Source organism: Podarcis liolepis (assembly GCF_965112155.1).
Source record: "Podarcis liolepis genome assembly, chromosome: 13".
Classification (NCBI taxonomy): domain Eukaryota; kingdom Metazoa; phylum Chordata; class Lepidosauria; order Squamata; family Lacertidae; genus Podarcis; species Podarcis liolepis.
The window spans coordinates 20,438,059-20,465,317 of NC_139573.1; the positions used below are offsets into that span (position 1 = coordinate 20,438,059).

General features: G+C 44.1%; 1 protein-coding gene and 1 long non-coding RNA gene across 6 annotated transcripts in view; one reads left to right on the top strand and one right to left on the bottom strand.

Moving 5' to 3' along the window:
* Positions 1–12,970, bottom strand: part of LOC310691876 — a 28,150-nt gene extending 15,180 nt beyond the window's left edge. The window contains exon 1 of the long non-coding RNA XR_014518595.1: positions 12,819–12,970. This is a non-coding gene — a long non-coding RNA (uncharacterized lncRNA). The remainder of the gene's footprint in view (positions 1–12,818) is intronic.
* Positions 1–27,259, top strand: part of LOC310691815 (T-cell-interacting, activating receptor on myeloid cells protein 1-like) — a 50,549-nt gene that overhangs the window by 9,698 nt on the left and 13,592 nt on the right. Inside the window, exons 1-6 of one of the 5 annotated variants that reach the window (XM_083471974.1) lie at positions 6,612–7,355; positions 7,484–7,519; positions 8,924–9,214; positions 10,526–10,831; positions 12,187–12,477; positions 15,144–16,612. In XM_083471974.1, the coding sequence (XP_083328100.1) occupies positions 7,193–7,355; positions 7,484–7,519; positions 8,924–9,214; positions 10,526–10,831; positions 12,187–12,477; positions 15,144–15,253 (1,197 nt within the window). In that variant the 5' untranslated portion in view covers positions 6,612–7,192 and the 3' untranslated portion in view covers positions 15,254–16,612. Of the gene's footprint in view, positions 1–6,611; positions 7,356–7,483; positions 7,520–8,923; positions 9,215–10,525; positions 10,832–12,186; positions 12,478–15,143; positions 16,613–25,403; positions 25,794–25,921; positions 25,958–27,259 lie in introns of those variants that run through there. The other 4 variants (XM_083471973.1, XM_083471972.1, XM_083471975.1 and 1 more) reach the window with 4 other exon arrangements.

The window sequence follows — 27,259 nt, forward strand, 5'->3', positions numbered from 1 at the left end:
CTGGATAGCTCAGTGGGTTACACCATGGTGCTGATAACACCAAGGTTGCAGGTTCGATTCCTGCTAAGATTCTGCTACATTACAGACAGCGCCTCCACAGGCCACCAGCGTTACAGCATGCCGGTCATTTGACAGTGCTAACAAGCTAAGTTGGCTTGTCTGTCAACGCTGTGGGGTGCCCAGTTAAAAGAGGAAGGTATTGATTTATGCCAGATAAGCTCTATCACTGGTTCTCCTTTTTTAAAAGGAAAAAAGATGACAAAACGAATTGGAAATTCTCCCGCCCCCCCTTGTGAACTTTTGTAACTGAGAAAGATCCCTCTTCTGCCTGAAGCTACCCTGTAACCCAGTAATAGATATTTGCAACTATGTTTGGAATAGAATCACAAATGTAACTTAATTTTCAAACTGAAAGTCACTGTAACACATGCAAATCACAAAGGTACATTTATCTGCCAAGCTGATAGACATTGTAAACCCTTCAGGGAAACATTGAAACATATCTTCCTCTCGCTCAGCCTCCAGAAACATGAACTGCTAGACTTTTAATCTGCCTTCAGAAAAGTGGTTTTTCACTTGTAGGCTCACCTCACTAGCAGGGCTCCAGAACACTTCAGATTTTGTTGTTTTGAGTTTCTTTAGCTCATCTTGGCCTGGAATCTTAACAAGTCACAGTTTGACATAATATATTGGGTGCTTTACATCTGCAGGGACTCAATTTTCTTCTTGAGTTTCAATTCCACCCTCCACTGTGGGGCAAGCACTAAACAACAACAACAACAACAAATTTTTATTTATACCCTGCCCTCCCCAGTCAGAGCTGGGCTCAGGGCGGCTAACACCAGTAAAATTAGAATAAAAACATAATGGGGGGGGGCAATTTAAAATACAGGTTAAAAATACAATTTAAAAGGCAGCCCTGTTAATTGTGCTCTGAGTGGGAGAGAGAGTGGCTGAAGGAGTCCAAGGCTCTATCTGTGTTGCACGAGGGAAGTGTCTTGCTCTAAGTAATAGCAAACATGGCCTGTGCACATTCTGGCCAGATGGCTCTGTCCTTTCCTCTCCTCACGCCTGAGACCTATGCTGTCTGGCAGGTCAAGATGAAAGCGCTTTTACAGAGGGAGAAGCTGTTTCACACGATAGAAGATGACCCTCCCGATAAGGATGATGATGATTCGGCTGAGTGGCATGCTGCAGACATGAAAGCCCGGGGGACAATTGTTTTGAGTGTTTCAGACCACTTGTTGGTGAAATTAGAGGGTTAAGAGACTGCACGAGCTGTTTGGCATATTGGCATAAGCTGAGAGATATGCATTTGAGGCAAAATGCTGGTTCCAGTGTGATTTTCTTCAAGAAGCTGTGCAGGTTGCAGTTGGAGAAAGGTGGTGATTTGCCTAGCCATCTATCTCAGTTAAAATGTCTCAGACAGGACCTTGTTCAGCGAGACCTGGCTATTTCAGAGGCTATGTTTGCAATGCTGATGATAAATAGCCTAGATGATTCATGATGGAGTAGCTGCCCAGATTTCTACGATGCCTTCTGACCGGCTAACAGAAGATTATGTGTCTAGCGTGCTCTTGAATGAGTGGGATCGCAGACAGGCTGTTAAAGAAAGCTGGGACTGTGCTGTTAAAAATGTGCTTGAAAATGTGCCTGAGTCTCCAGGAGCATGGGAAAGTGAAACTGCTGTTAAAGCACTAAAGTTGCGGCGGTGCTTTTTGTGTGGAGCACGAGGCCATTTGAGTTTCCAGTGCAGCAAGAAAACTTCAAAGAAGAAGGGAAACTTCAGAGGCAGAGGGGAAGGAGGACGAAATCCCCAAGCACCTGCTACTTCAAAGGCTTTGATCTCTCGCTGCTCCAGTCAACGTGGGCGGAGTTTCTTTGTGGTCGACTCTGGCTGTACCAACCACATGACTAACGATGAAAGTCTCTTTGTTCAGCTTGAGAAGCAAGAGAAAGCAATTCATCAAGCAGATGGGACTGTTCTCACGAGTTTGGCTCAGGGAACTGTGTTTTTAAAGAGCCTGAATGCAACAATTAAGAATGTCCTGTATGCTCCTCATGTTCAGGACAATTTGTTGAGTGTGTCCCAGCTTGATCAACAAGGGTTTAAGGTGGTGTTTGCTAAATCTCGTTGTGAAATTCGTCGAGATGGCAAGCTCATTCTATATGCCAAGTGTGTTAATGGTCTTTACCAATTGCCTTTTGTTACAGGTACGAGTACTGCTGAAGCAACTCAGAAAGAGTGTTGCAATTTATCTGTTGATAAGAATGAGAAGTTGCATGACCAATGTATTCATTATTACCACCGAGTTTATGCACATTTGAATTTCCAGGCTGTGGCAAAAATGCCTGATATGGTTGAGGGTATGAGGTTGAAAGAATGTCCCTACCACATGAAATGTGTTTCTTGTGCTGAGAGTAAGGCAAGGCAAGCTCCCAAAGGTACAGAGTCTGGGAGAGAGGCCAAGAAACCATACAAAGTCATTCATGCAGACTTAGTGGGGCCTCTAGTGCTCTCTAGAGACAATTCAAGGTTTTTTATGGTGTTGATAGACTCCTATTCGAGATATGTATGGGTCTATATGTTGCAGAAAAAGTCTGAAGCCTTTACCAAGTTTCGTCAGTTTTGTAAATGGCTCAGGAATGTACATAATGAGAACGTACGTTGTATTTTCACTGACAGGGGTGGAGAGTTTTGTTCAGAGGAGTTTGAGGCTTTTCTTTTTGAACAGGGCATTGAGCATAGGGTTGCCACGCCCAGATCACCCTGGCAGAATGGTTTATGTGAGAGAGTAAACCAGACCCTGCAACAAGAAATCAGAACACTGTTGCATGATTCGGGGCTGCCCAATCCCTATTGGGCCGAAGCTCTTTCGTTTTTCTGTTACGTGTATAACAGGAGGTATCAGTCTGCTGTAAATTGCACCCCATACGAGATGCTTCACAAAAGAAAGCCATGTTAAAAGCATTTTTAAATTTTTGGGTCGAAGGTTTGGGTGCACACCTCGCAGGGTGACAAACTGAGCAAGCGTGGAGAACATGGTGTTTTCCTAGGGTACGAGAAAGGGTCTTATCGTGTCCTGATTACAGACACGAAAACCATAAGGCTGACCAGGAGTATTGATTACAATCCAAAATGGGACAGAATTGGCATTTTTCAGTGCCATCCCATTTGTGATAATGGTGCAAAAGGGGCAAAGAGAGTTAAGAGGGAGGCAAGTTCTGATGTGATTGATAGTTCTGATGCCGGTGTAAATCCTGATGATGGGACAGATTATCAGAGCCCAAAAGCCTCAGGAGAGTCTGACGCTGATTCAGACTTAGCAGCTTCATATACTTTAGCTTCCCATTCTCTCAAAGAGGAGGAGACACCAGAACAAGAGGATCAGAGAGTTCTGCGCAGATCCGAGAGAACAAGCAAGGGTGTACCACCGAAAAGGTTTTCTGAAGAGTTCGCTAAGGCTACGGTCACAAGCAACTCTGGTGGGGTTTTTAAACCAGGCATGAAGTGTGCTGACAGTAATAGCACAAAACGCTGCATTTATTTCCTTACCTGACCCAGAGTGACTCATGGATAATATGTTAGAAGGATCAGGATTAAAGGAGCAAGTGTATGTTTAAGTTAAAAATGGTTTGTTTAAATCTGCCTAAATGAGCAATGTCATTTTGTATCAGAGAGGAAGAAACGTGTAGGAATTTTTTTCTAGAAGCTGCTTATTCATTTGTGTATTCACAGTGTGTATTTTGTGTAAACTGGAGATTGAGGTTTATGCTTTAACTCTTTCCTAATGGACACAGAGTGGTTACAGTAATTGTTTAATGGTATTGTTTAAAGTGTCTTAGATAAGGGGGGAGAGAGATACCTGCAGATATGTTACCAAGGTTGTAAGCAGAGAACAACTTTTGGAGTGTGTGTGCAAATTGCAGTTATGTTTAGATTCTTGAATGGTCAGATGAAATGGGGGAGGATGAGGAGATTTCACCCCTCCCATATCCAAGAATCTGCTGATGTCTCTGCTGATTCTCCAGAGAGGAGGGGGCGGTTCCTGCTCTCTACTTATTCGGCTCCAGCCACACATCAAAGAGAGAGAGAGACTGAGTGTTAGAGAGATTGTGTGTATAGATAAGGTTGCTGCTAGGAGCAGCTGCAGACACTCAGTGCAGTTCAGCATTTTTGCTTAGACTCCATTTAGCTCTGTATATAGTTTGTATGATAGTTGTAGATAGAATAAAAGTAATTATTCTACAGAGCTGCTCTCCGCGTCGTTTATGCTCTGCTATACTCTGCTATACTCTGCTGTGCGACGACTGTCTTCTTGTGGAAGTGAATCCGGTGCTCACAACTCTAAGCTGTGAGTCCACAGCACTTTGACTTGTTCCTGTGCAGAATGTGGTCTCTGGAAGTGCTACCCAGCTCGCCTGGCCCAGTCGGGGCTGAAGTGTGTGAGTCCAGTTGGTGGCACTGGCTCAAGGGCGATGCTGACAGGCATTAGGGATCCAATGTATGACTGTATATACAAATATCTAGGTTTCATATTGGCAGATTATTGCAGCTATAAAGAAAGATGTTTGTTTGGTGGAATCTCTCAGGCTGTTCTGCTTAGGTTCATTTAACTTTAGCCCCACTGGAGAAATGACAGCAAGGTGGTCTTTAACTAACTAACACACACACACACACACACAGGCAACTGTTGACTTCACATAAATCTGTAGACTGTGAGGCTTCTGCCACAGATGTTTTCAATGCCATTTTGTCTAGAAACAATAGTCAGGCTGTGGAGCCGCAGGCAAAGGAGAAGACTAGGGTTCTGGTTATGAAAGTGGTTGTGTAGAAGAGGAAACTTCAGCAGCTGCAGCATTTTTTTGATGTGTGTTTACCAAAGTTCTCTTTTTTATTTTTTGATGTGTGCTTACCAAAGTTCTCATGTTTTACACAGCTGTGACCATTATGGTAGTTACAACCTCCTTTTCTTACAGATGGCCACACTAGTTTTGGGGGGGAGGGGGGAGGAGGAGCCACATCTTGAAAGATCCAGATCTGCCTCTGACAGCAGAGGTACAACATAGCCACAAGGGCTAAGGGACCCCTGACCATTAGGTCCATTCGTGACCGACTCTGGGGTTGCGGGGCTCATCTCGCTTTACTGGCTGAGGGAGCCGGCGTACAGCTTCTGGGTCATGTGGCCAGCGAACCAGAGCAGCACACGGAAACGCCGTTTACCTTCCCGCCGGAGCGGTACCTATTTATCTACTTGAACTTTGACGTGCTTTCGAACTGCCAGGCTGGCAGGAGCAGGGACTGAGCAATGGGAGCTCACCCCATCACAGGGATTCGAACCGCCGACCTTCTGATCAGCAAGTCCTAGGCTCTGTGGTTTAGACCACATCGCCACCCGCATCCTCTCAGCCATAAGGGCTAGTAGCCATTGAAAGCCTTGTCCTCCATGAGTGTGTCCAATCTTCATTTAAAGCCATCAAAGTTGGCGGCTACCACTGCCTCCTGTGGCAGTGAGTTCCATAGTTTAGCATTGCACTGCGTGAAGCAGTTTATCTGCTCTGCATTTTCAAATACTCAGCTTCCTTGGCTGTCCATGGGCTCCAGTGTGTGAGAGGGGTGTCTACTCACTTTCTCAATGCCATGTGTAATTTTATAAACTTCTATTATGTCACCTCTCCCTTTAAACAGTCGCAAATGCTGCAACCTTTCCACATAGAGGAGTCACTCCACCCCGATCTGTTTGGTTGTGCTTTTCTGAACTGAGCAAATAGCATTACCGAACCCAGTGAAAGCCAAAAGTGATCTAGTTTTCTCTCTCTTTTTTTGAAACGATTTTTATTTTACAAATGTAAATTAATTACAATATCAAATACATAGTCATAAAATGAGATTTCTCTGAACCTCCAGACTCCCCTCCCCCCAATCCCATTCATGGGTACTATTGTCAACATTTACAAGAGGAATAAATGGAGACAGTGAGAGATTTTACTTTCTTGGGCTCCATGATCACTGCAGATGGTGACAGCAGCCATGAAAATAAAAGACGCCTGCTTCTTGGGAGAAAAGCAACGACAAACCTAGACAGCATCTTAAAAAGCAGAGACATCACCTTGCCAACAAAGGTTCATATAGTTAAAGCTATGGTTTTCCCAGTAGTGATGTATGGAAGTGAGAGCTGGACCATAAAGAAGGCTGATCGCCGAAGAATTGATGCTTTTGAATTATGGTGCTGGAGGAGACTCTTGAGAGTCCCATGGACGGCAAGAAGATCAAACCTCTCCCTTCTTAAGGAAATCAGCCCTGAGTGCTCACTGGAAGGACAGATCCTGAAGCTGAGACTCCAATACTTTGGCCACCTCATGAGAAGGGAAGACTCCCTGGAAAAGACCCTGATGTTGGGAAAGATGGAGGGCACAAGGAGAAGGGGACGACAGAGGACGAGATGGTTGGACAGTGTTCTCGAAGCTACAAACATGAGTCTGACCAAACTGCGGGAGGCAGTGGAAGACAGGAGTGCCTGGCGTGCTCTGGTCCATGGGGTCATGAAGAGTCGGACACGACTAAACAACAACAAATTATTTCATAGTCCGTAGTATTTGTTACATTACAAGCGAGTTTAAAATCCTGCTAATGTTTTCATCTGCTTACAGATGTGGTCTCGTAAATAAATTATAAACTTCTCCCATTCTTTCTTGAATTTCTTGTCTTCTTGATCTCAGAGTTTTCCGGTCAGTTTTGTCATTTCAGCCTAGGCTAACATCTTAGTTTGCCATTTCTCTTCTTTCTGTCTCTGGGCTAGTAGCATCCGTGCTGCTGTTGTCGCATACATAAAGAGTCTTTTCTGTTCCTTTAGAATGTTGGTACTTATAATTCGTAACAGAAAGGCTTCTGGTGATATAGTTAACCTCTGAGGAGAACGCAGCTAAGGATAGCTCAGTTGGTAGACCACAAGACTCTTATTCTCAGGGTTGTGGGTTTGAGCCCCACCTTGGGCAAAAAACAAGCAAACTCCTACATTGCAGGGGGTTGGACTAGATGACCCGTGTGGTCCCTTCCAATATTGCAAGTATATATGAAAGCACATGATCTACTCCGGGCTGATTTTGCAGAATATGACTGCAGCATAGTAGGGGAAAAAGGGAAGTGGCTTGCGAGGCACTTCCAGCACTGCTCAACTGTTCATCACAGAGTATGTGCACATCAAAGGGGAGAACAGTGTTGCAGAGCCATGTTGCAGCCTCCCTCCAAGATCTTCATTCCGGGGACAGCACACATCTTGGGGGACACAGGACACTGGACCACAGGGCTAGGTGCTCCTTCATCATGAGGCTCTCTTTCAACATCCTCTTTATCGGTTGGTGTCTCAGATGAAAGGGTGAAGGGGCTGAGGGTTGTGCAACGGCCGGGTGGAGGGACCAGAGACCCAGTTGTGGTTCCTGCTGCTCAGCTGTATTGCTGCTAATGCAACCATCTCCTTTCCAGGATTCCTGCTGGCTGGACAGTGGCAGATCTCTGGAGGTGAGTCTCTTTGGGTGATAAATATGAACAAGGGGCCAGGGGGAGATGGATAGGGGCAGAATGGGAGCAAACTGTAATGATTTCCCCCACAACCAAATCTGATTTCCTGACATCTGCATGATAACCACAGAGGCCTACCAAACGTTCTCTGATCTATACAAATATTAAATGTACAGGAACATCCCATCCCTATTTCTTTCTCTCTCTTTTTTTGGTCAAAATGTACATTTCTTAATTTTTAATTAGGTGTTTTTCAAAAAATAATAATTTTTATTTGATTATACAAAAAATAAAATTGTAACAATCCAAATGCATATTGATATACTGTACAGTGGAACCTCGGTTGTCAAACGTTTCGGAAGTTGAATGTTTCAGCTTTCAAACGACAACCTGGAAGTGAATGGTTCCATTTTCAAACATGCCTCAGAAGTCAAACAGCTTCCAAGGCATGTTTCTCCCATTTTTTCAATGGATTTTGCCGACTGGCAATTGCACGTTTTGGAAGTCGAACGGTCTTCCAGAATGGATTACGTTTGGCTACTCTGAATCTCGAGACTACTCCCCACCCGCTCCATGGGTCCTGTTGTCCACATTTACAACTGCATATTATTTCACAATCTATATTTTATATCAATCCATATTATCCATGGTATGAACCCCATCCCTATTTCTTTGCCTTTAGACAATCTACACACAAAATGCAATTCCCCCAGTGTAACCTTAGACTGAGCAACTAGACATGATGGCAACCTTCTCCCTGTACGGCCAGAGGCAGGATACCTGTGAAGAACAGTTGCTAAGAATCACAAGTGTGGAGAATGCTCTGCTGCTCTCAGTCCTGCTCTTGGGCTTCCCACAGACATCTGGTTGGCCCCTGGGGGAACTTGCATGACAAAGCTTGAGTAGCTGCAGTAGAAGAGAGTGCCTTCTACCACTCATTCTGATAGGCCAATGAGGCGGCCATTACAGAGGACAGTCCTCTCTTTCAAAAGCCGTCCAAGTTCAGTTTTGATAACCATAAGAAAGGAAAGCAGGAGGGGGTCTTGAAGTTGCCCACCCACCATGAGCAGCTGAACAGTGGAATGAGCAGACACACAGCTCACCTGACCAGTTTTCCCCACTAGGGTGGAAATAATGCATTTTCATTTAAAAATTAGTAATTACTGTCGTGCCTTGGTTCTCGAATGTGGTAAAGTCAGGGCCTTCTTTTGTCTTCCTCTTTGGTAAGACTTTTGTAGATGCTCCATCTTCCTAATCTGCATTTTCATTTAAAAATTAGTAATTATTTATAAATGTGGATCTTTACATACAAATTAACATATGGTAAAGTCAGGGCCTTCTTTTGTCTTCCTCTTTGGTGATCCATCTTCCAAATCTCGCCTTTGTTCTCCTGTTTCGGTCCAGGACAACATTACCCTAAACCTTCCATCTCAGTGGTTTCCACAAATGTGGTCAGTCTGGGGGGAAATATCATTTTACGGTGTTCAAGTAATTACCATCAAGATGCATTCTACTATCTTCACAAAGATTCACAAATTACTGATTTAGAAGTTTGGAAGAGCGAGAGGGATGCAGTTGTATTTCAGATTGCCAATGCAAGAGCTTCAGATGGCGGAACCTATACGTGCAGCTATTTCTTAAGTTATGATCGAAAGTGCTCATATCGTAGTGATCCTGTCCAAGTCTACATAAAAGGTGAGTCTGGCTTAGCCTTTTTATGCTATTTTCACAACTGACATGTAAGGGGAAGGGGAGAGAGAGAGAGAGATTATGCTGGCCATCAGGCAATAGCTTTTTCCGCCTGCCTCATCCAGGCCTAGCAGCCTTTTCCAGATCATGACTTTAAGAACAGCAGAAGCAGCTGGGAAGAGACTTAAACAGCTATCTGACTTTTAGAAGATAGCTGAAGGCAGCCCTGTTTTGGGAAGTTTTTAATGTTTGATGTTTTAATGTGTCTTTAATATTCTGTTGGGAGCTGCCCAGAGTGGCTGGGGAAACCTACCCAGATGGGCGGGATATAAAAAAATATTTTGTTGTTGTCATAGGCGCCGACGCCATGGGGCCTGAGGGGGCCCGAGCCCCCTCAAAAATTCATTTGGGGTGGCTCTGCCCCCCCAATAATCTTGGGCGCCCCTCCAGCAGAGCGCCACCGCCGCCCCTCCCCCAGCCCAAAATGCACAGGGTCGGGCTGCATGCCTCCTGCCCTCCCTCCCGAGCAAAAGCTCCACCCAATTTCCTTCGGAGCTCTCCCCTATTCGCTCACGAGGAGGCGGCGCCACTTTATCTGCATATTCATGAGCTTATTTATTATTCATGAGCTTTCGCGGGCTCCCCCAATATTTTTTATAAGTCGGCGCCCCTGGTTGTTGTTGTTATCAAGAGTTCTCCACTAGTACTAAATATTGCAGAAATGCCATGAATTCAACAGAAATGCCATAAATTCAACAAAATCTCTTTACCAGTGCTTTTCTTTGAGGGGGCAAAAGGGTGCCAGTACTGGGTGCCCTTAAGTACCTCCAGGAAAAAGCACTGAGAGTCTTAAATAAAAATTGCAATCACACAGTTAGATACACGTGTTATTCAGTGTAGATGCAGACAAGACCAATGATCCCAAATACTTGGTTCTTAACTCTTTCTACAGCGTTCATTGAAATAGGCAACAGAAATGTACAGTAACTCAGCTTATAAGATTTCCTGGATCTGCCACACTGAACTGCAGCAAACAGTAACTCTTCTCAGGAACCCGTCTCCCACCTAGCCTGGCCAATGATGGGTGTTGCAGGCGTGTGGAAGGTGCAAGGTCACCCATCTCTAAACTGAAGTTGTAAACAAAAAACTTAGAAGCATCAAGATCTTATGAACATTTACCCTCCGATCCATCCTCGGGATTTTGCATTCTCCCAGAACATGCAAACCTCTCCCATATGACAGACTGTTGCCTGGGACTGATTTGAGAAGGCTGAACTGCCTCTTTGAAATCTCACCCTTGTTCTCTTCCATGCGCAGGAAAGCTGCATCCCAAGCCTTCCATCACAGTGAATTCAGCTGAAACGCTTGCCGAAAAGGGGAATGTCAAAATCAGCTGCAAGGCAGAAGACAACTTATCAAGGCTGTTCTCTTTGTATATAGAAGTGGGTGCAGATAGGCAGCTGAGAAAACTGACAGAGAAAACAGCAACAAAGGAGGCTGTGTTTGCCTTTGACAATGCCCAAGAATTCCAAGGGGGTCTCTACCAATGTAGATATTGCTACATAACAGACTTCGTTGAACTGTGCTCAGATTTCAGTGACAGCCAACGCATCAACAGAATAAGTAAGGTTCAAAATAGATCCTCCTATTGTCACACAAGGGTCTGAAATGGGAGTGTTCTGTCTTTTCAACATCTGTACATCCAGTGGAGAATTTGCATAGAATAAAATATTCCAGATTGGCTGGGATTGAAGGAGGGAGTGTGGTGTGCATGGCTCTGAGAGCTAGTGTGGTGTAGTGGTTAAGAGAGGTAGACTCGTAATCTGGGGAACCGGGTTCGCGTCTCCGCTCCTCCACATGCAGCTGCTGGGTGACCTTGGGCTAGTCACACTTCTCTGAAGTCTCTCAGCCCCACTCACCTCACAGAGTGTTTGTTGTGGGGGAGGAAGGGAAAGGAGAAGGTTAGCCGCTTTGAGACTCTTTCGGGTAGTGATAAATTGGGATATCAAATCCAAACTCTTCTTCTTCTTCTCTTGGAATCTTCTGAAGAAAGCTGCAGGAAGGAGTTTGTAGAATTTATAGTGTTAAAACGGAAAGGGGTCAAACCATTGCAAGAGGTGTTGAAATTTTGGCAGGTTGAATAGTTACAATGGAATGGTCTCAGTGGTGGAGTGCACATTTTTATTCTTATTTATTTATGATTATTACTTTGGATAGATATATAGATGATAGATAGATAGATAGATAGATAGATAGATAGATAGATAGATAGATGATAGATAGATAGATAGATAGATGATAGATGATAGATGATAGATGATAGATAGATAGATAGATAGATAGATAGATAGATAGATAGATAGATGATAGATGATAGATGATAGATGATAGATGATAGATGATAGATGATAGATGATAGATGATAGATGATAGATGATAGATAGATAGATAGATAGATGATAGACAGCTATATGCAGACTAGGAAGGAACCTTTGTCCTTCCAGATGTTACTGGGTCCTAGCAAGTGTGGCCAATGGCATGTAGGTCTGTAACATCTGGAGGGCCAATAATTCTCTACAACTACTCTAGACATTTTTAACTAAAGAAAAAACAATAGCAGTCCATACGTACAACCATTTTTTCATAAGCAAAGAGCCATTTTAAGCATTTTTTAAATTATTTGTTAAAAGTCAGTTTGTTTTGCCTTTTTGTTTGTTTGTTTGTTTGTTTGTTTGTTTACTGAATTTATATACTGCCCTATACCCAGAGGCGATTCACAGAAAAGATCACAATATATAAAAATAAAAACAATAACCCAAATGATCCCCACCCACTCCCCAAAAGAGCCACATTTTAAAAGGGCATCGTTCTAGTTTGCAGATATTTCTGCTGATCTGATCAAAAGCAGCAGAGTGCAGGGGAAGAATATCACGCCACTTCCCTCCATACCATTCTCACAGTGTTTTATTTGCACCCAGATTCCAGCCTGTCCAAACCCTCCATCAAAGTGCTACCCGACGAACGTATTTCCCCAGGACAGAATATCACCATCGAGTGCCAGGGGCCAGAAAAGGGTCTGAACTTCTCCCTCTACAAATCCGGGGAACTGATAACATCGCAGGTGACGGAGTCAGAGAGAAACAGAGCCGAGTTCCCTTTCTTCAACGTGGGGTTGGAAGACGAAGGAAACTACACCTGCCAATATCACCGCCGGGGAAATCCCTTTGCCTGGTCAGAGCCAAGTAATGCCACGGAGCTGGTTGTAAGAGGTGAGAAGATTGGTTGGGTACTTGTCTTTCCCCTGCCGTCCAAGTCTCGCTCCCTGTTGTGGAGGAGGCAGGAGCTTCAAGGGGCCTGAGACTCACACTGCAAGGGAGGAAGGGAAGCAGCTTCTTAGTCTCTGTCTGCATGACTTCTCTAAAAGCAGGAGAAAAGTTTCCTATTTTGCAGTGATACAGTTGCAAATGTTCCACCTTCCGCATATCAGCTCTCTTTCTTTTCCAGGAGAGCTTTCTCCAAAGCCTTCCATCTTTGTGAGGCCCAGTCCTCTTGTTATCCCAGGGCATCTCTGCTGTGCAGCTTGCCTTCCCTGATAAGAGTCACATCCCACCTAATCTCCGGAGTAATGGCATACAGTGTACCTCAGGTTAAGTACTTAATTCGTTCTGGAGGTCCGTTCTTAACCTGAAACTGAAGAGAGGTACTATTTCTGGGTTAGTGGAGTCTGTAACCTGAAGCGTATGTAACCTGAAGCGTATGTAACCAGAGGTACCATTTGTATATTGATGTTAAGCAAATGCTTAACAACAGGACTGCGCAAGGTGCCCCGACTATAAAATTGGAGAAATCGAGAGATATATAGCCGCACCGGCAGCATATCTCTTCTTTCTCGTATCTAGAAATGCAAGAAGGGCCTTTACATTGCCAGAAGCGCAGCTCTTCCCTCGCTGGTCCTGAATGGAGCCTTTAGAAAAGTCCCCTATGCCCAGAGACTTTGCACCTGTCCATTGGGAGAGATAGGAAGCCCAGAACATTTATTCTTTAAATGTCCCTTTTACGGAGAGGCACACAGTAAGTTCATTGATCCCCTACTGGTGAGGCTCGCCGACCTCCCGCAAAAGCATAAATTTGACCTTTTGCTGTTAGGCAAAGACCAGAAGAAGACCTGGATGGTCGCCAGATTCTGAGTGCAAATCTGTAGACACAGACAATCGCCCAACTCAAAATAGTCCGGCATGAAAATTCCCAAACTCGGTTCCATGGGTGACTCTGAGTCAACTCCCTGGGGTAGTTTATTGTTGCACATTGTGTCTAAATTTATTGCTGTACATTGTTTTAATTGTCTGTTTTAACCATATTTGCACATCAGTTTCTAATGCTGTGAGTGTCCTCTATTTCAGAGGCTTCTACTCTGCAGCCTCTTATAGTTGTTTTAACTGCGAATCTTTTAGTTCTCACGCTCTTACAGTTGTTTTAACTGCATGTTTTTATTTGTTTTTAGTTTTTATCTGTTTTAATTATCAGTTTTTATCCATCCATTATCCGTGTTTAATCTTGTATTTTATTCAGATGTTTTATCCTATGCTTGTTTCTTTGTCCTTATTTGCTCCAACAGTTATCAGTTAAAAACAACAACCCTAACTGCTATTTTATTTATATGTTTGTTTGTTTGTTATCCTGGTCTGTGACCGTAATAAAGTTTATTAATTCATTCAGAGGTACCACTGTATTGAACAACACTGGGCTTGTGAGCATTAAATGCCCGTTTGCATTTAATTTAAATGCAGTAAACTCAGTCCTTTACAGCAGAATGCAGCAGACACAACTGTGGTTGAAATAGTAACATCAAAGGTTTTATTTATAAAGCAAATAACAAAACAACAAGACAACTCTCATATTCATCTTCTTCAGCAGAGGAGCAGAGAGAGAGGAGAGAGGGAGGAGACATTTAAATAATTCCCATACTCATACATCAATTAAGTAATTAAAGGCAACCCGCAACATTATGCAATGTGAGAATGAGACATTACAATACTAACACCCTCCCCCTTTTCATGGTAACATTGCCTTATCACCTAGTACATCTGTAACATCTGTACATATAGACCCAGTTATTGTTTATTTACAACCTTCAACAACAAATCTGCGGATATTTCTTAAATCTGGGTTGGGGCTTGTATGAGGGAGCTTTCATCCTGAAGGGATGATCAGTGCCTGTAAGGACCTTAGATTGAATTTTGCCTTCCTCTCAGCCTGCTACAATTTGCGTGTTTTGTGTCAGCCAGCTAGATAAGATAGTTTTCTTATTTTCTTGGCTTCTGAGCAGTCCTAAATTGTCTAATCATGTGAAGTTTTTGCTTTTAACAAAATATTGTTTTTAAAAACAACGGGTTTTCTTATGAGAACTGACTTTGGCTCGAGTTACTGAGCCTCCCAGCTGACCCCAGGCAGTGCTGAACCTGACCTTCTGCTCTCTTCAGCCAGGACCATCCAACCAATCCATTGGTCAATGAAATTCCAAGCCCACATTATGGACCAGTAATTATGAATGGAACACCCAGCAAATGACCAATCATCAACTGACCACTTTTGGATGCTCCTGTAGTGACATAAAAAACTGAAACGCAACATGTATCCCTGCCATCTTATTAGTGGAGCTGTCAGTTGGTCCACTGCTTGCAGACTTAGTATGCTTTGTATCATCTCTGGTTCTAGTCAGAAGTAAAAGGCAAGTGGAGTAGATTAGAAGACTGCTTCCATTGGCAGGTAGATCCAGCAGGCTGTTCTTATGTTCTTAGAAATCAGAAGTAAGTCCCACTGAACTCAATGGGGCTAAGTATGCTGAGGGCCACAGCCTTGGAGTAATCTCCCTCCCCACCCTGCCTTCATCACAACCAACAATTGAGTAGTAACTCTTCTCTGTCTCACTCTGCAGCAAACACTTTTACATCCATGGAGATCAACATCCGCCTGGGCGTTGCTGGCTTGGTCCTGCTTTCCTTGGTGCTGATTGTGGCTGAGTTCATGTGCAGCAGGCAAGGCTGAGAAGCTCTGACTCGACTCAGTTCCACGAGTCAAGACCCTTCCTTGAGGCATACAAGACAAGCAAAGCCACAGGAATCCCATAGAGACTGGTTTCATTTCTTGTTCATCTGAAGGCCAAATTTCTATTCTGTGATATCACCAAGGAATCTTTTTGGAAGGGGCTGGGGTGGGGTGAGAATACTGGAGGCTTCTGTTTTCTGTGCTTTTTTTGAGCTTTTTTTACAAAGATTGGACAGGGCCTTCTTAAGCATACCCCCCCCCCCCGATTTCCCAGAGTTGTTGACCTCCTTTTTTAGGGAGGGAAGACCAGCAGCAGCGGAGGGAGCCTCTTGGGACGGGACGGCACTGCCCGTGCCATGCCCAGCTTTGTGGGGCTGGAGGAGGCGGGCAACGGCTGGGGCTCCTCCGGCAGTGAAGAGGCGGAGGCTGGGTGAGGCACCTCCCAGCTCAGCTGGTCACTTCGTGCTGTGGTGGCCATGGCAGGCGGAGGCTCTGGGTGCAGCACTGCATGGTGGAGGTGGGTGAGGGTGATGAGCGGGCCGGGGGAGCCAGCCCTGTGGAGATCCGCGGCCCCTGATGCCTGGCTCAAAGACAAAGACAGCTAACAGGAGAGGCACTGCGTGTGCCTGCGCCTCAACCCATTGGGTGAGTGAGCACACCGAGTGAGCGGGCCTGCCCTGAGCGAGCAAGGGTGTGTGCGGCTGAGCGTTGGCTGGGTTTTTTCCGTTTTAGCTTTCTGGCACTCTGCAGAATTTTGCGCCTACAGGCTAAAAGGGAAAAAAGCTGAGCCGACGCTCGGCGGAAGCTGTGCATGCACCTTCGCTCACTCAGCGCGCTCGTTCAGTGTTCCCCGGACTCTCACCTGGCACCCTCCAAAACTTGGTGCCCCGGCCCCCCGCACCACTAGCATCTATGGGTAAGACGGCCCTGAGTCTGGAAATGAAATGAAATACAGTGGTACCTCGGGTTAAGTACTTCATTCGCTCCGGAGGTCCGTTCTTAACCTGAAACTGTTCTTAACCTGAAGCACCACTTTAGCTAATGGGGCCTCCTGCTGCTGCCGCACCGCTTCAGCACAATTTCTGTTCTTATCCTAAAGAAAAGTCCTTAACCCGAGGTACTATTTCTGGGTTAGCAGAGTCTGTAACCTGAAGTGTATGTAACCCAAGGTACCACTGCATCCCAAGTTTAATTGGCAAAGGCCGGGGACAAGGTTTATTTTTTTTTTGTCATAAACAGTTTTTTGTGTAGCTGGTGTATGTGACCATGTGGAAGGGTGTACGAGGGGAAGGAGTGCCCTACCAGACGCTCTGGCGTGCCCTGGGAGACTTGCTACACTTGCTGCCACAATGGCAAAAACTAGTGAAGAAAGAAAAAAGGGGGTAGAAATTCCTCTGCTGTCCTGAATTTTGGGATGTAACCCCCGTACCCCATTTATTAATCCATTCTAGAAATTGTGGATGGGAAATACAAATGAATCTGTGGGTTACTACAAGGTTATTTTAACAAAATGCAAACCATGCCCCCCTAGTAAGAAGCACGGGCAACATTTATTTCATTTCATTATTTTGAAAATAAATTTTCATTGGTTTTACAATTTCAAATTCAACAATTATTTTTGATCCAAAAGAAAAAAGAGAAAAAAAAAGAGAAATACAAAATATCCAATATGGAATATAAGAACTAAAATAAAAAAATATAAGAAATAAATTTTTAAAAAAACAAAAAAAAAAACTTTTCAGAGGTTCTCTTTAACCTCCTGACTTGCCTCCATTTCCTTTCCTAGTTCATTGAATATATATATATTCTGCATAATTATACTTAAACCTCTTTTTTTCTTATGCTTGTTATTTTATCTGAATTACATACCATCAGTTTTCATTGTTTCAGTTCAAATTTCCTTCCATAAACTTTACCTTATTTTAACTATTTGCAAGTGTTTACCAGCAGTAGGCAACCTAAGGCCCGGGGACCCAATTGCCTTCTCAATCCGACTCATGGATGGTGCGGGAATCAGCGTGTTTTTACATGAGTAGAATGTGTCCTTTTATTTAAAATGCCTCTCTGGATTATTTGTGGGGCATAGGAATTCGTTCATTGTTTTTTTCAAAATATAGTCTGGCCCACCACATGGTCTGAGGGATGGTGGATTGACCCACAGCTGAAAAGGGTTGCTGACCCCTGGTTTAGTCAAAGCCTGCCAATGTTTCTACTTGTTTACAATATTTTTGTACATATACTAAGGTTACCAGACGTCCTCATTTCCTGGGGACAGTCCCCAGATATACAAATCAGTCCCCTTTCAAAATCCATCTATTTAATAGGAAGTTGAAAAGTGTCCCTGGACTCATTGGAAAAAATCTGGTAACATTAACATATCCAATAAATGCATTTATTGTGTTAAGTTCTTATTTAATCCAAGGGCACCTCTTGATTTTCTGGTGTTTATGTAAATAATATTGCATATGTATGTAATAATATTAGATTAATTATGGGAAATTTATATTTGGTAAATGTGTAGGTCAGTATAATATATGAATTAAGGTATGTGTTGGGTTGGGGAGGGGAGGGAGTGTGCTTGGAATGTTGGAAGTGAGTGGTGATTGGCTCGGAGTTTGCAAAGGAGTTTGAAAGCAGATGGGAGAAGTTTAGAGAGTTGGCTGAGTTTGGAGTTGAGTTGCACTTGGATCGAGAGTTGGATGTGGACATGGAGAGAGTATTTGGATAGTAGCGTGGCTGGTTTGGTAGAGTAGGGTCGCTATTGTTGTACAAAATCACTATACTGCATGCACATATTGGGATGCATGTAGATAAATACATCTCATTCACAGAAATAGATAGCCATTTCTATAAATTCCACCATTCACTCATGAACCCCATTTTATACAACCTGAAGTATTATTCCTATGAAATCCCAAGCCATTAATTTACATTACAGACAGCGCCTCCACAGGCCACCAGCGTTACAGCATCCCGGTCATTGGACAGCGCTAACAAGCTAACTTGGCTTGTCTGCCAGATAAGCTCTATCACTGGTTCTCCTATGCAATAAATGAAAACACACCTTTTTAAAAAGGAAAATAGATGACAAAACAAATTGGAAGTTCTTTCCCCCCACTCCCTTTGTGAACTTTTGCAGCTGAGAAAGATCCCTCTTCTGCCTGAAGCTACCCTGTAACCCAATAATAGATATTTGCAACTATGTTTGGAATGGAATCACAAATGTAACTTAATTTTCAAACTGAAAGTCACTGTAACACATGCAAATCACAAAGGTACATTTATTTGCCAAGCTGATAGACATTGTAAACCCTTCAGGGAAACATTGAAACATATTTTCCTCTCGCTCAGCCTCCAGAAACATGAACTGCTAGACTTCTAATCTGCCTTCAGAAAAGTGGTTTTTCACTTGTAGGCTCACCTCACTAATAGGGCTCCAGAACAGTTCAGATTTTGTTGTTTTGAGTTTCTTTAGCTCATCTTGGCCTGGTATGTTAACAAGTCACAGTTTGACTTAATCTATTGGGTGCTCAGGGACTCAACTTTCTTCTTGAGTTTCAATTCCACCCTTCGCTGTGGGGCGAGCACTGAACAACAACAACAATAAATTTTTATTTATACCGCACCCACCCCAGCCAGAGCCGGGCTCAGGGCGGCTAACACCAGTAAAATTACAATAAAAACATAATGGGGGGTGGGGAACCAATTTAAAATACAGGTTAAAAATACAATTTAAAAGGCAGCCTCATTTTAATAGTAGCCGATAGATCAAAACCATATGCGGAGGGAAACATAAGGGTCAGACTGAGTCCAAACCAAAGGCCAGGAGGAACAGCTCTGTCTTGCAGGCCCTGTGGAAAGATGTCAAGTCCCGCAGGGCCCTAGTCTCCTGTGACAGAGTGTTCCACCAAGTTGGGGCCAGTACTGAAAAGGCCCTAGCCCTAGGTGAGACCAATCTAACCACCTTGTGACTTGGGACCTCCAAAGTGTTGTCATTTGTGGACCTTAAGGTCCTCCGCGGGGCATACCAGGAGAGGCGGTCCCATAGGTACGTGGGTCCTAGGCTGCATAGGGCTTTAAAGGTCAAAACCAGCACCCAGTCAGCAGGAGGAACATAAGCATTGTGGCAGCAGCGATAGAAGAGTCAGCTCCTTTTCTGTTTGTTTGAAAGGGAAAGTGCAGCAGCAGCAGCAGCGACCACAGCAAAGCTCTGGTCTTGGGCCACAATGTTTAGCCTCAGCATCCTGCTCTGAGGACATCCCCAGTATTTGAGTGTGGTCTGTCTTGCATCCGCTTAGATGAGCAACTCTCTCTTCCTCTGTCCCAGTTCAAAAAATATCTCTCTCTCTCTCTCTCTCTCTGTTTCATTTCTGCCCTTTCTGTTCTTTTTGGTTTCCTTAATTCTAGTGCTGTTCTTAGGTTAATTACTGTCAGTGCTCAAAGGGGAAGGAAAAAAAGGAAACAGTCAGCCTTGGGAAATACTATCCTACCTCATTTGTTTTTTTATTTTTTATAATAATTTTTATTAATTTTCCAAACATATATAAAACAAATAATAAAACAAAACAATACAAAACATACAAACAAATAAACACATATAATTTCTTAAACTTATTTTCATACACCTTATTTCCCGGACTTCCCCATACCTCCCTTTTTCTGCATCCTTATGTTGGCCCTCTCTCAGCAACCCTTAGTTCAATTAATTCGCTCATTTTCATTTTACATTCTTTAAAGTTATGATTTACAGCTGCAATTCTCTATTTCTTATAACCATAACATCTCAGCCATCATCAACTATCCTACCTCATTTGGCTTTGAGCTCTGTTGAATACTTTCTTTGAATATTTTACTCTCCAACCTAGCATGCCATTTCCTTCCCATTCTTCCTTCCTGCACCCCATATTTTCAGAGAGCAAACCTGCAGGAAAGGTCCTTTTCATTTGACTTATGTACGGTAGCCTGGCTCTGCCAGCAGTTTCTGGGGAGTCTTTTTAAGCATCTCACATGCCTCAGGCACCAAAAAGCCTTCAGTGGCCTTATGGGAAGACAGGGGAGTAGCAACAGCAAGACTTGGTCCCTCACCATCATCTGTTCAGTTGTTTGCTACCTGCCCTCAAGATTGTGCCCAAAAGTGGCTCACAGAATATCAAGCAAACAATAAGTATAACCATTCAAAACATATTAGAAAATAGAAATAAGAAGGTAAAAATCAGTCCATAAAACCATAGTGTAAAACCATGCAAAAAAAGCAACCCTAATTTAAGGGTCTAAATTAAACATTATATGAAACAATATTAATAAGCCAACATAATTAAAATAACTGAAACTGAACGGCTGAGAAAATGATATCAACACAAAAATGGAAGAACACCATAGAAATCACCACCGTGTTCCAGATCCTGTTCCTGTATCCAACGGTTTGGTTACTGGATTCAATCTATACCATCCAAGGATCTCACCCCCATCTCCCAGCTCCCTGGCTCTTATGTAGGGGTCCTTTGTCCACCATTATCATGGACTTTTTTAGCCAAATGGCAACCAATAACTTTCCTTCCACACTCTCCCACCAAACTACGTATTGGTGGGAATCTTCCCTCATGCTGGAAGATGGATTGTTTCTCTGCAACCACAAAGACTTGGATCAGTTGCCGGGGGAAATGATAGTAGAGATTTGTCACATTTCAAGTACACCTCAAAACTACCTTACACGAAACATAGAACTGTAGACTACAGTCATACCTTGGAACTCAAATGAAATCCATTCCGGAACTCTGTTCGATTTCCAAAACGTTTGGAAACCAAAGCACGGCTTCTGATTAGCTGCAGGAAGCTCCTGCAGCCAATCGGAAGCTGCAGAAGCCCCGTCAGACATGCGGGTTCCAAAGAACGTTTGCAAATTGGAACACTCACTTCTGGGTTTGAGGCGTTCAGGAGCCCAAATGTCCGAGTACAAAGGTGTTCGGGATCCAGTGTATGACTGTATATACAAATTTCTAGGTTTCATATTGGCCAATTTTCGCAGCTATCAAGAAAGATGTTTGTTTGGTGAATCCCTCAGGCTGTTCTGCTTAGGTTCATTTAACTTTAGCCCCATTGGGGAAATGACAGCAAGGTGGTCTTTACACACACACACACACACACACACACACACACACACACAACTATTGACTTCAGATAAATCTGTAGACTGTGAGGCTTCAGCCACAGATGTTTTCAATGCCATTTTGTCTAGAAACAATAGTCAGGCTGTGGAGCCCCTGGCAAAGGAGAAGACTAGGGTTCTGGTTATGAGAGTGGTTGTGTAGAAGAGGAAACTTGAGCAGCAGCAGCATTTTTTTGATGTGTGTTTACCATTATGGTAGCCACAGCTTCCTTTTCCTACAGTTGGCCACTCTAGTTTTTTGGGGGAGGGGGGAGGAGGAGCCACATCTTGAAAGATCAAAATGTGAGCAGCCAAGAATGATCCTGGTCCTCAAGGCACGTATCCCACGGTATAAAATCAGCCAAAATCTCATTCCATTATGCTGCTGAGATTGCAAACTTCCTGGAATTACTGTACACCATGTGGCGGTGCTGTCCAAAGATTGTTCCCTTTTGGGAAAAGGTTCTCCAGACCATAAACCAAATTATGGAATCAGACCCCACAATAGCACTGTTATCTTATTTTCCTTTAGATTCCCAAGGAAAGTGTAAAATGTTATTACCCATGTGTTACCTGCTGCCAGATTAAGAATGGTCATGTACTGGAGGACTCTCAATGTAAATCTCTTTGAAGCTTGAATGTCAGAGATATGGGATTCTATACTTAAGGACAAACTAACAGCCTTACAAACTTTTATTGAATATGCACAAACCGTCAAGCATGGCTTCCAGCCACCAGCAACACACCGAACATTAAGGAATATCACTTTCATCCCACTACTGTAATATATATCCAGTGAACCACAGCTGGCATTGCTCCTGTTATATTTTTCCCATTTTTGTGATGGTTCTGTACTCCCAACCTGTTGTTGTTGTTATTATTGATATTTCTTTTCTCCTTTTTCAGATCCAGTTCATTTGTAACTGAAAATCAATAAAATACATTTTTTTAAAAAGGGAAAAAAGTCACATCTCCAATGCTGTGTCATGTTGGGGAAAGTCAAATATTAAGGAAGTTGCCTCAGGATGAGGAGTGGCAGGGGAAACGCAAACACCAGTCCTATGAAGAGATCCTCTTTCTGTAAGATTAGGTAAGGGGGCCTGTGGCAGACGAAAGGCGACACATGCAGTCATTTGTCTTCCTGTAACTACAGGCCCTGGATTAGTCAAATGAGAATGTGCAAGCTCCTTCCCCACTGTGGCAGCCACTCATACTCTGGGTTAATTTTCTGAGGCATTCTTGAGAATCCTGGTTCTCCCACTCTCTTCGTCTTGCCCCTGCCACAGAACCACATAACACAAGCCTGCTGGATCAGGCCAAGCCCATCAAGCCCAGTATCCTGCTCTTCTTACCTTGGCCAATTAGATGCCAGTGGGAAGCCCGTAAGCCAGAAATGAGCGGAGCAGCACATTCCCATTTGCTATTGGCAACAACTGGTATTTAGAGGCATACCTCCCATCCACTTCTGTAATGAGATACATGAATAATGTCTCTGACAGTAGAGGTACAGCATAGCCATAAGGGCTAAGGGACCCCTGACCATTAGGTCCAGTTGTGGCCGACTCTGGGGTTGCGGGGCTCATCTCGCTTTATTGGCCGAGGGAGCCGGCGTACAGCTTCTGGGTCATGTGGCCAGCATGACTAAGCTGCTTCTGGTGAAACTAGAGCAGCGCACGGAAACGCCATTTACCTTTCCGCCGGAGCGGTACCTATTTATCTACTTGCACTTTGACGTGCTTTCGAACTGCTAGGTTGGCAGGAGCTGGGACTGAACAATGGGAGCTCACCCCGTCATGGGGATTTGAACCGCCGACCTTCTGATCGGCAAGCCCTAGGCTCTGTGGTTTAGACCACAGCGCCACCCGCATCCTCTCTGTCATAAGGGCTAGTAGCCATTGAAAGCCTTGTCCTCCATGAGTGTGTCCAATCCTCGTTTAAAGCCATCAAAGTTGGCGGCTATCACTGCCTCCTGTGGCAGAGAGTTCCATAGTTTAGCTATGCACTGCGTGAAGCAGTTTATCTGCTCTGCATTTTCAAATACTCAGCTTCCTTGGGTGTTAATGGGCTCTAGTGTGTGAGAGGGGTGTCTACTCACTTTCTCAATGCCATGTGTAATTTTATAAACTTCTATTATGTCACCTCTCCCTTTAAACAGTCGCAAATGCTGCAACCTTCCCACATAGAGGAGTCACTCCACCCCCCACCCCCCACTGCTAGTTTCTGTTTCTCACTGAGCAGCTGTGTGGAGTCACAGGACTCTGTTTACATTCCTGGGATTCCATGCTATTGGAGTCTCACGGGAAAGGGAGACGGGGATGTGACGTTAGTGGTTTCCTGTTTCCTTTGTTTCTTTGTTTCAGTTGCTCTCTGCTCTCACAGGGAGAGGATGTGTTTTTAGTTACTCTCTGCGTAGCTAGAAAATAAAGCATAGCAATGTGGCTCATACTATCTCATCCTTCTGCGTGCTGTTTTGATGCTCTGCTGGGACGACGTGCCTGAGGCCTTATTAAAGGATCAGGTCGTCAATTAACCGTCGGGAGGCAATTCCGAAGACGAGCCTTATCAGCTCGGAAGAACAGAGATTCTGACACCCACCCCCACCCCGAACCTTTTCTGAACTGAGCAAAATACCATTACCGAACCCAGTGAAAGCCAAAAGTGATCTAGTTTTCTCTCTCTTTTTTTGAAACCATTTTTATTTTACAAATGTAAATTAATTACAATGTCAAATACATATCCATAAAATGAGATTTCTCTGAACCTCCAGACTCCCCCCCCATCCCATTCATAGGTCCTATTGTCAACATTTACAAGGGGAAGAAATGGAGGCAATGACAAAGTTTACTTTCTTGGGCTCCATGATCACTGCAGATGGTGACAGCAGCCATGAAATTAAAAGAAGCCTGCTTCTTGGGAGAAAAGCAATGACAAACCTAGACAGCATCTTAAAAAGCAGAGACATCACCTTGCCAACAAAGGTTCGTATAGTTAAAGCTATGGTTTTCCCAGTAGTGATGTACGGAAGTGAGAGCTGGACCATCAAGAAGGCTGATCGCCGAAGAATTGATGCTTTTGAATTATGGTTCTGGAGGAGACTCTTGAGAGTCCCGTGGACTGCAAGAAGATGAAACCTCTCCATTCTTAAGGAAATCAGCCCTGAGTGCTCACTGGAAGGACAGATCCTGAAGCTGAGGCTCCAATACTTTGGCCACCTCATGAGAAGAGAAGACTCCCTGGAAAAGACCCTGATGTTGGGAAAGATGGAGGGCACAAGGAGAAGAGAGCGACAGAGGACGAGATGGTTGGATAGTGTTCTCGAAGCTACCAGCATGAGTCTGACCAAACTGCGGGAGGCAGTGGAAGACAGGAGTGCCTGGTGTGCTCTGGTCCATGGGGTCACAAAGAGTCGGACATGACTAAATGACTAAACAACAAAAAATTATTTCACAGTCTATGCTTTGTATCTATCCATATCGTCCGTAGTAGTTGTTACATTACAAGTGAGATTAAAATCCTGCTAATGTTTTCATCTTCTTACAGATGTAGTCTCCTAAATAAATTATAAACTTCTCCCATTCTTTCTTGAATTTCTTGTCTTCTTGGTCTCTGAGTTTTCTGGTCAGTTTTGTCATTTCAGCCTAGGCTAACAGCTTAGTTTGCCATTTCTCTTCTTTCCGTTTCTGGGCTAGTAGCATCTGTGCTGCTGTTGTCGTATTCATAAAGAGTCTTTTCTGTTCCTTTGGAATGTTGGTACCTATAATTCGTAACAGAAAGGCTTCTGGTGATATAGTTAACCTCTGAGGAGAATGCAGTTCTGGGATAGCTCAGTTAGAATCATAGAATCATAGAGTTGGAAGAGACCACAAGGGCCATTGAGTCCAACCCCCTGCCAAGCAGGAAACACCATCAGAGCACTCCTGACATATGGTTGTCAAGCCTCTGCTTAAAGACCTCCAAAGAAGGAGACTCCACCACACAGTTGGTAGACCACAAGACTCTTATTCTCAGGGTTGTGGGTTTGAGCCCCACCTTGGGCAAAAAACAAGCAAACTCCTACATTGCAGGGGGTTGGACTAGATGACCTGTGTGGTCCCTTCCAATATTGCAAGTATATATGAAAGCACATGATCTCCTGCAAGCTGATTTTGCAAAATATGACTGCAGCATAGTAGGGAAAAGGGGAAGTGGCTTGTGAGGCACTTCCAGCGCTGCTCAGCTGTGCATCACAGAGTATGTGCACATCAAAGGGGAGAACAGTGTTGCAGAGCCATGTTGCAGCCTCCCTCCAAGATCTTCATTCCGGGGACAGCACACATCTTGGGGGACACAGGACACTGGACCACAGGGCTAGGTGCTCCTTCATCATGAGGCTCTCTTTCAACATCCTCTTCCTCGGTTGGTATCTCAGATGAAAGGGTGAAGGGACTGAGGGTTGTGCAACAGCCGGGTGGAAGGACCGGAGACCCAGTTGTGGTTGCTGCTGCTCAGCTGTATTGCCGCTAATGCGATCATCTCCTTTCCAGGATTCCTGCTGGCTGGACAGTGGCAGATCTCTGGAGGTGAGTCTCTTTGGGTGATAAATATGAACATGGGGCCAGGGGGAGATGGATAGGGGCAGAATGGGAGCAAACTGTAATGATTTCCCCCAACCAAATCTGACTTCCTAACATCTGCATGATAACCACAGAGGCCTACCAAACGTTCTCTGATCTATACAAATATTAAATGCACAGGAACATCCCATCCCTATTTCTTTCTCTCTCTTTTTTGGTCAAAATGTACATTTATTAATTTTTCAATTAGGTGTTTTTCAAAAAATAATAATTTTTATTTGATTATACAAAAAATAAAATTGTAACAATCCAAATGCATATTGACTTCCGACTTCCGGGTTGACGCGATCTGGAAATGGCGGATTTCCTCCGAGCTCCGGAGGGAATCGGCTCCACTGAGGATGGGTCTTTGCCGCGCCGGCGACGCGGGGACCCTTAAAAACCGCAGGCGCGGAAGCCTGCGGACTGAAGACTCGGCGGGTGCCTTAAGCGCCCCCCCTGATTCGCAAAGAGCCTTTTTAAAGGCTGCGGAGGGGATACGGGGGTGGCGTGGCACTGAGAGTCGATCGCTACCTCGGTGGAGCAAAGCCGCGAGCCATAACCAGAGAGCGCCGACTTCCTTCCTTGAAAATCTGGATTGAAAGAACTACCCGTGAGTAAGACGGATTGGGACTTTAAAAATTTTTACCCTGAATTAGAGACGACCGGGGGGTGTCCTAAAAGGAAGTCCGCACCCCCCCCCCTTGCAGACGATCTAAGCAACGACACAAGAGCTAAGCTGGAGAGCCTACCCTTGGCGGGGTGAGTGAAAAAGGACATTAACTTCCAAGATTTAATTAAAGGAAATTTTGGGCTGGAGAGCGGAGTTTTGGAAACCTTCCTTTTGTTTTAAACAACCCCCCCTCCCGGGCTCGGGAACGTCCTGCTTTTCTGCCTGCGTAAGAGCTGCGGAGTTTGACAGCTGTCAAAGCTGCCAAACGGGCGGTTTAAAGTGAGAAATTGCCATTTAAGATCCCTCTGGACTAAGACGAGTTATAATTGAGACAAAACTGTTGGAAACAAAGTAACAATAATCAGTTAAAGGATTGTTGGTGAAAAGGCAAATAAGTAACCAGATTCCCCCTAGGGGGAATTCTGTGAAACTACAATGGATACAATGGCTGTGGAAGGAAAGTTACTAGTGGAAATCAAAAGGATGTTTCAACTGGTGGGAATCTTATAAGAGCAGAGTTTGGCCATGAATAAACAACTTGAGACTATGACCTTGGGAACAGGCAACTCTGCTCTTTGTATTGAGGACCTTAATGA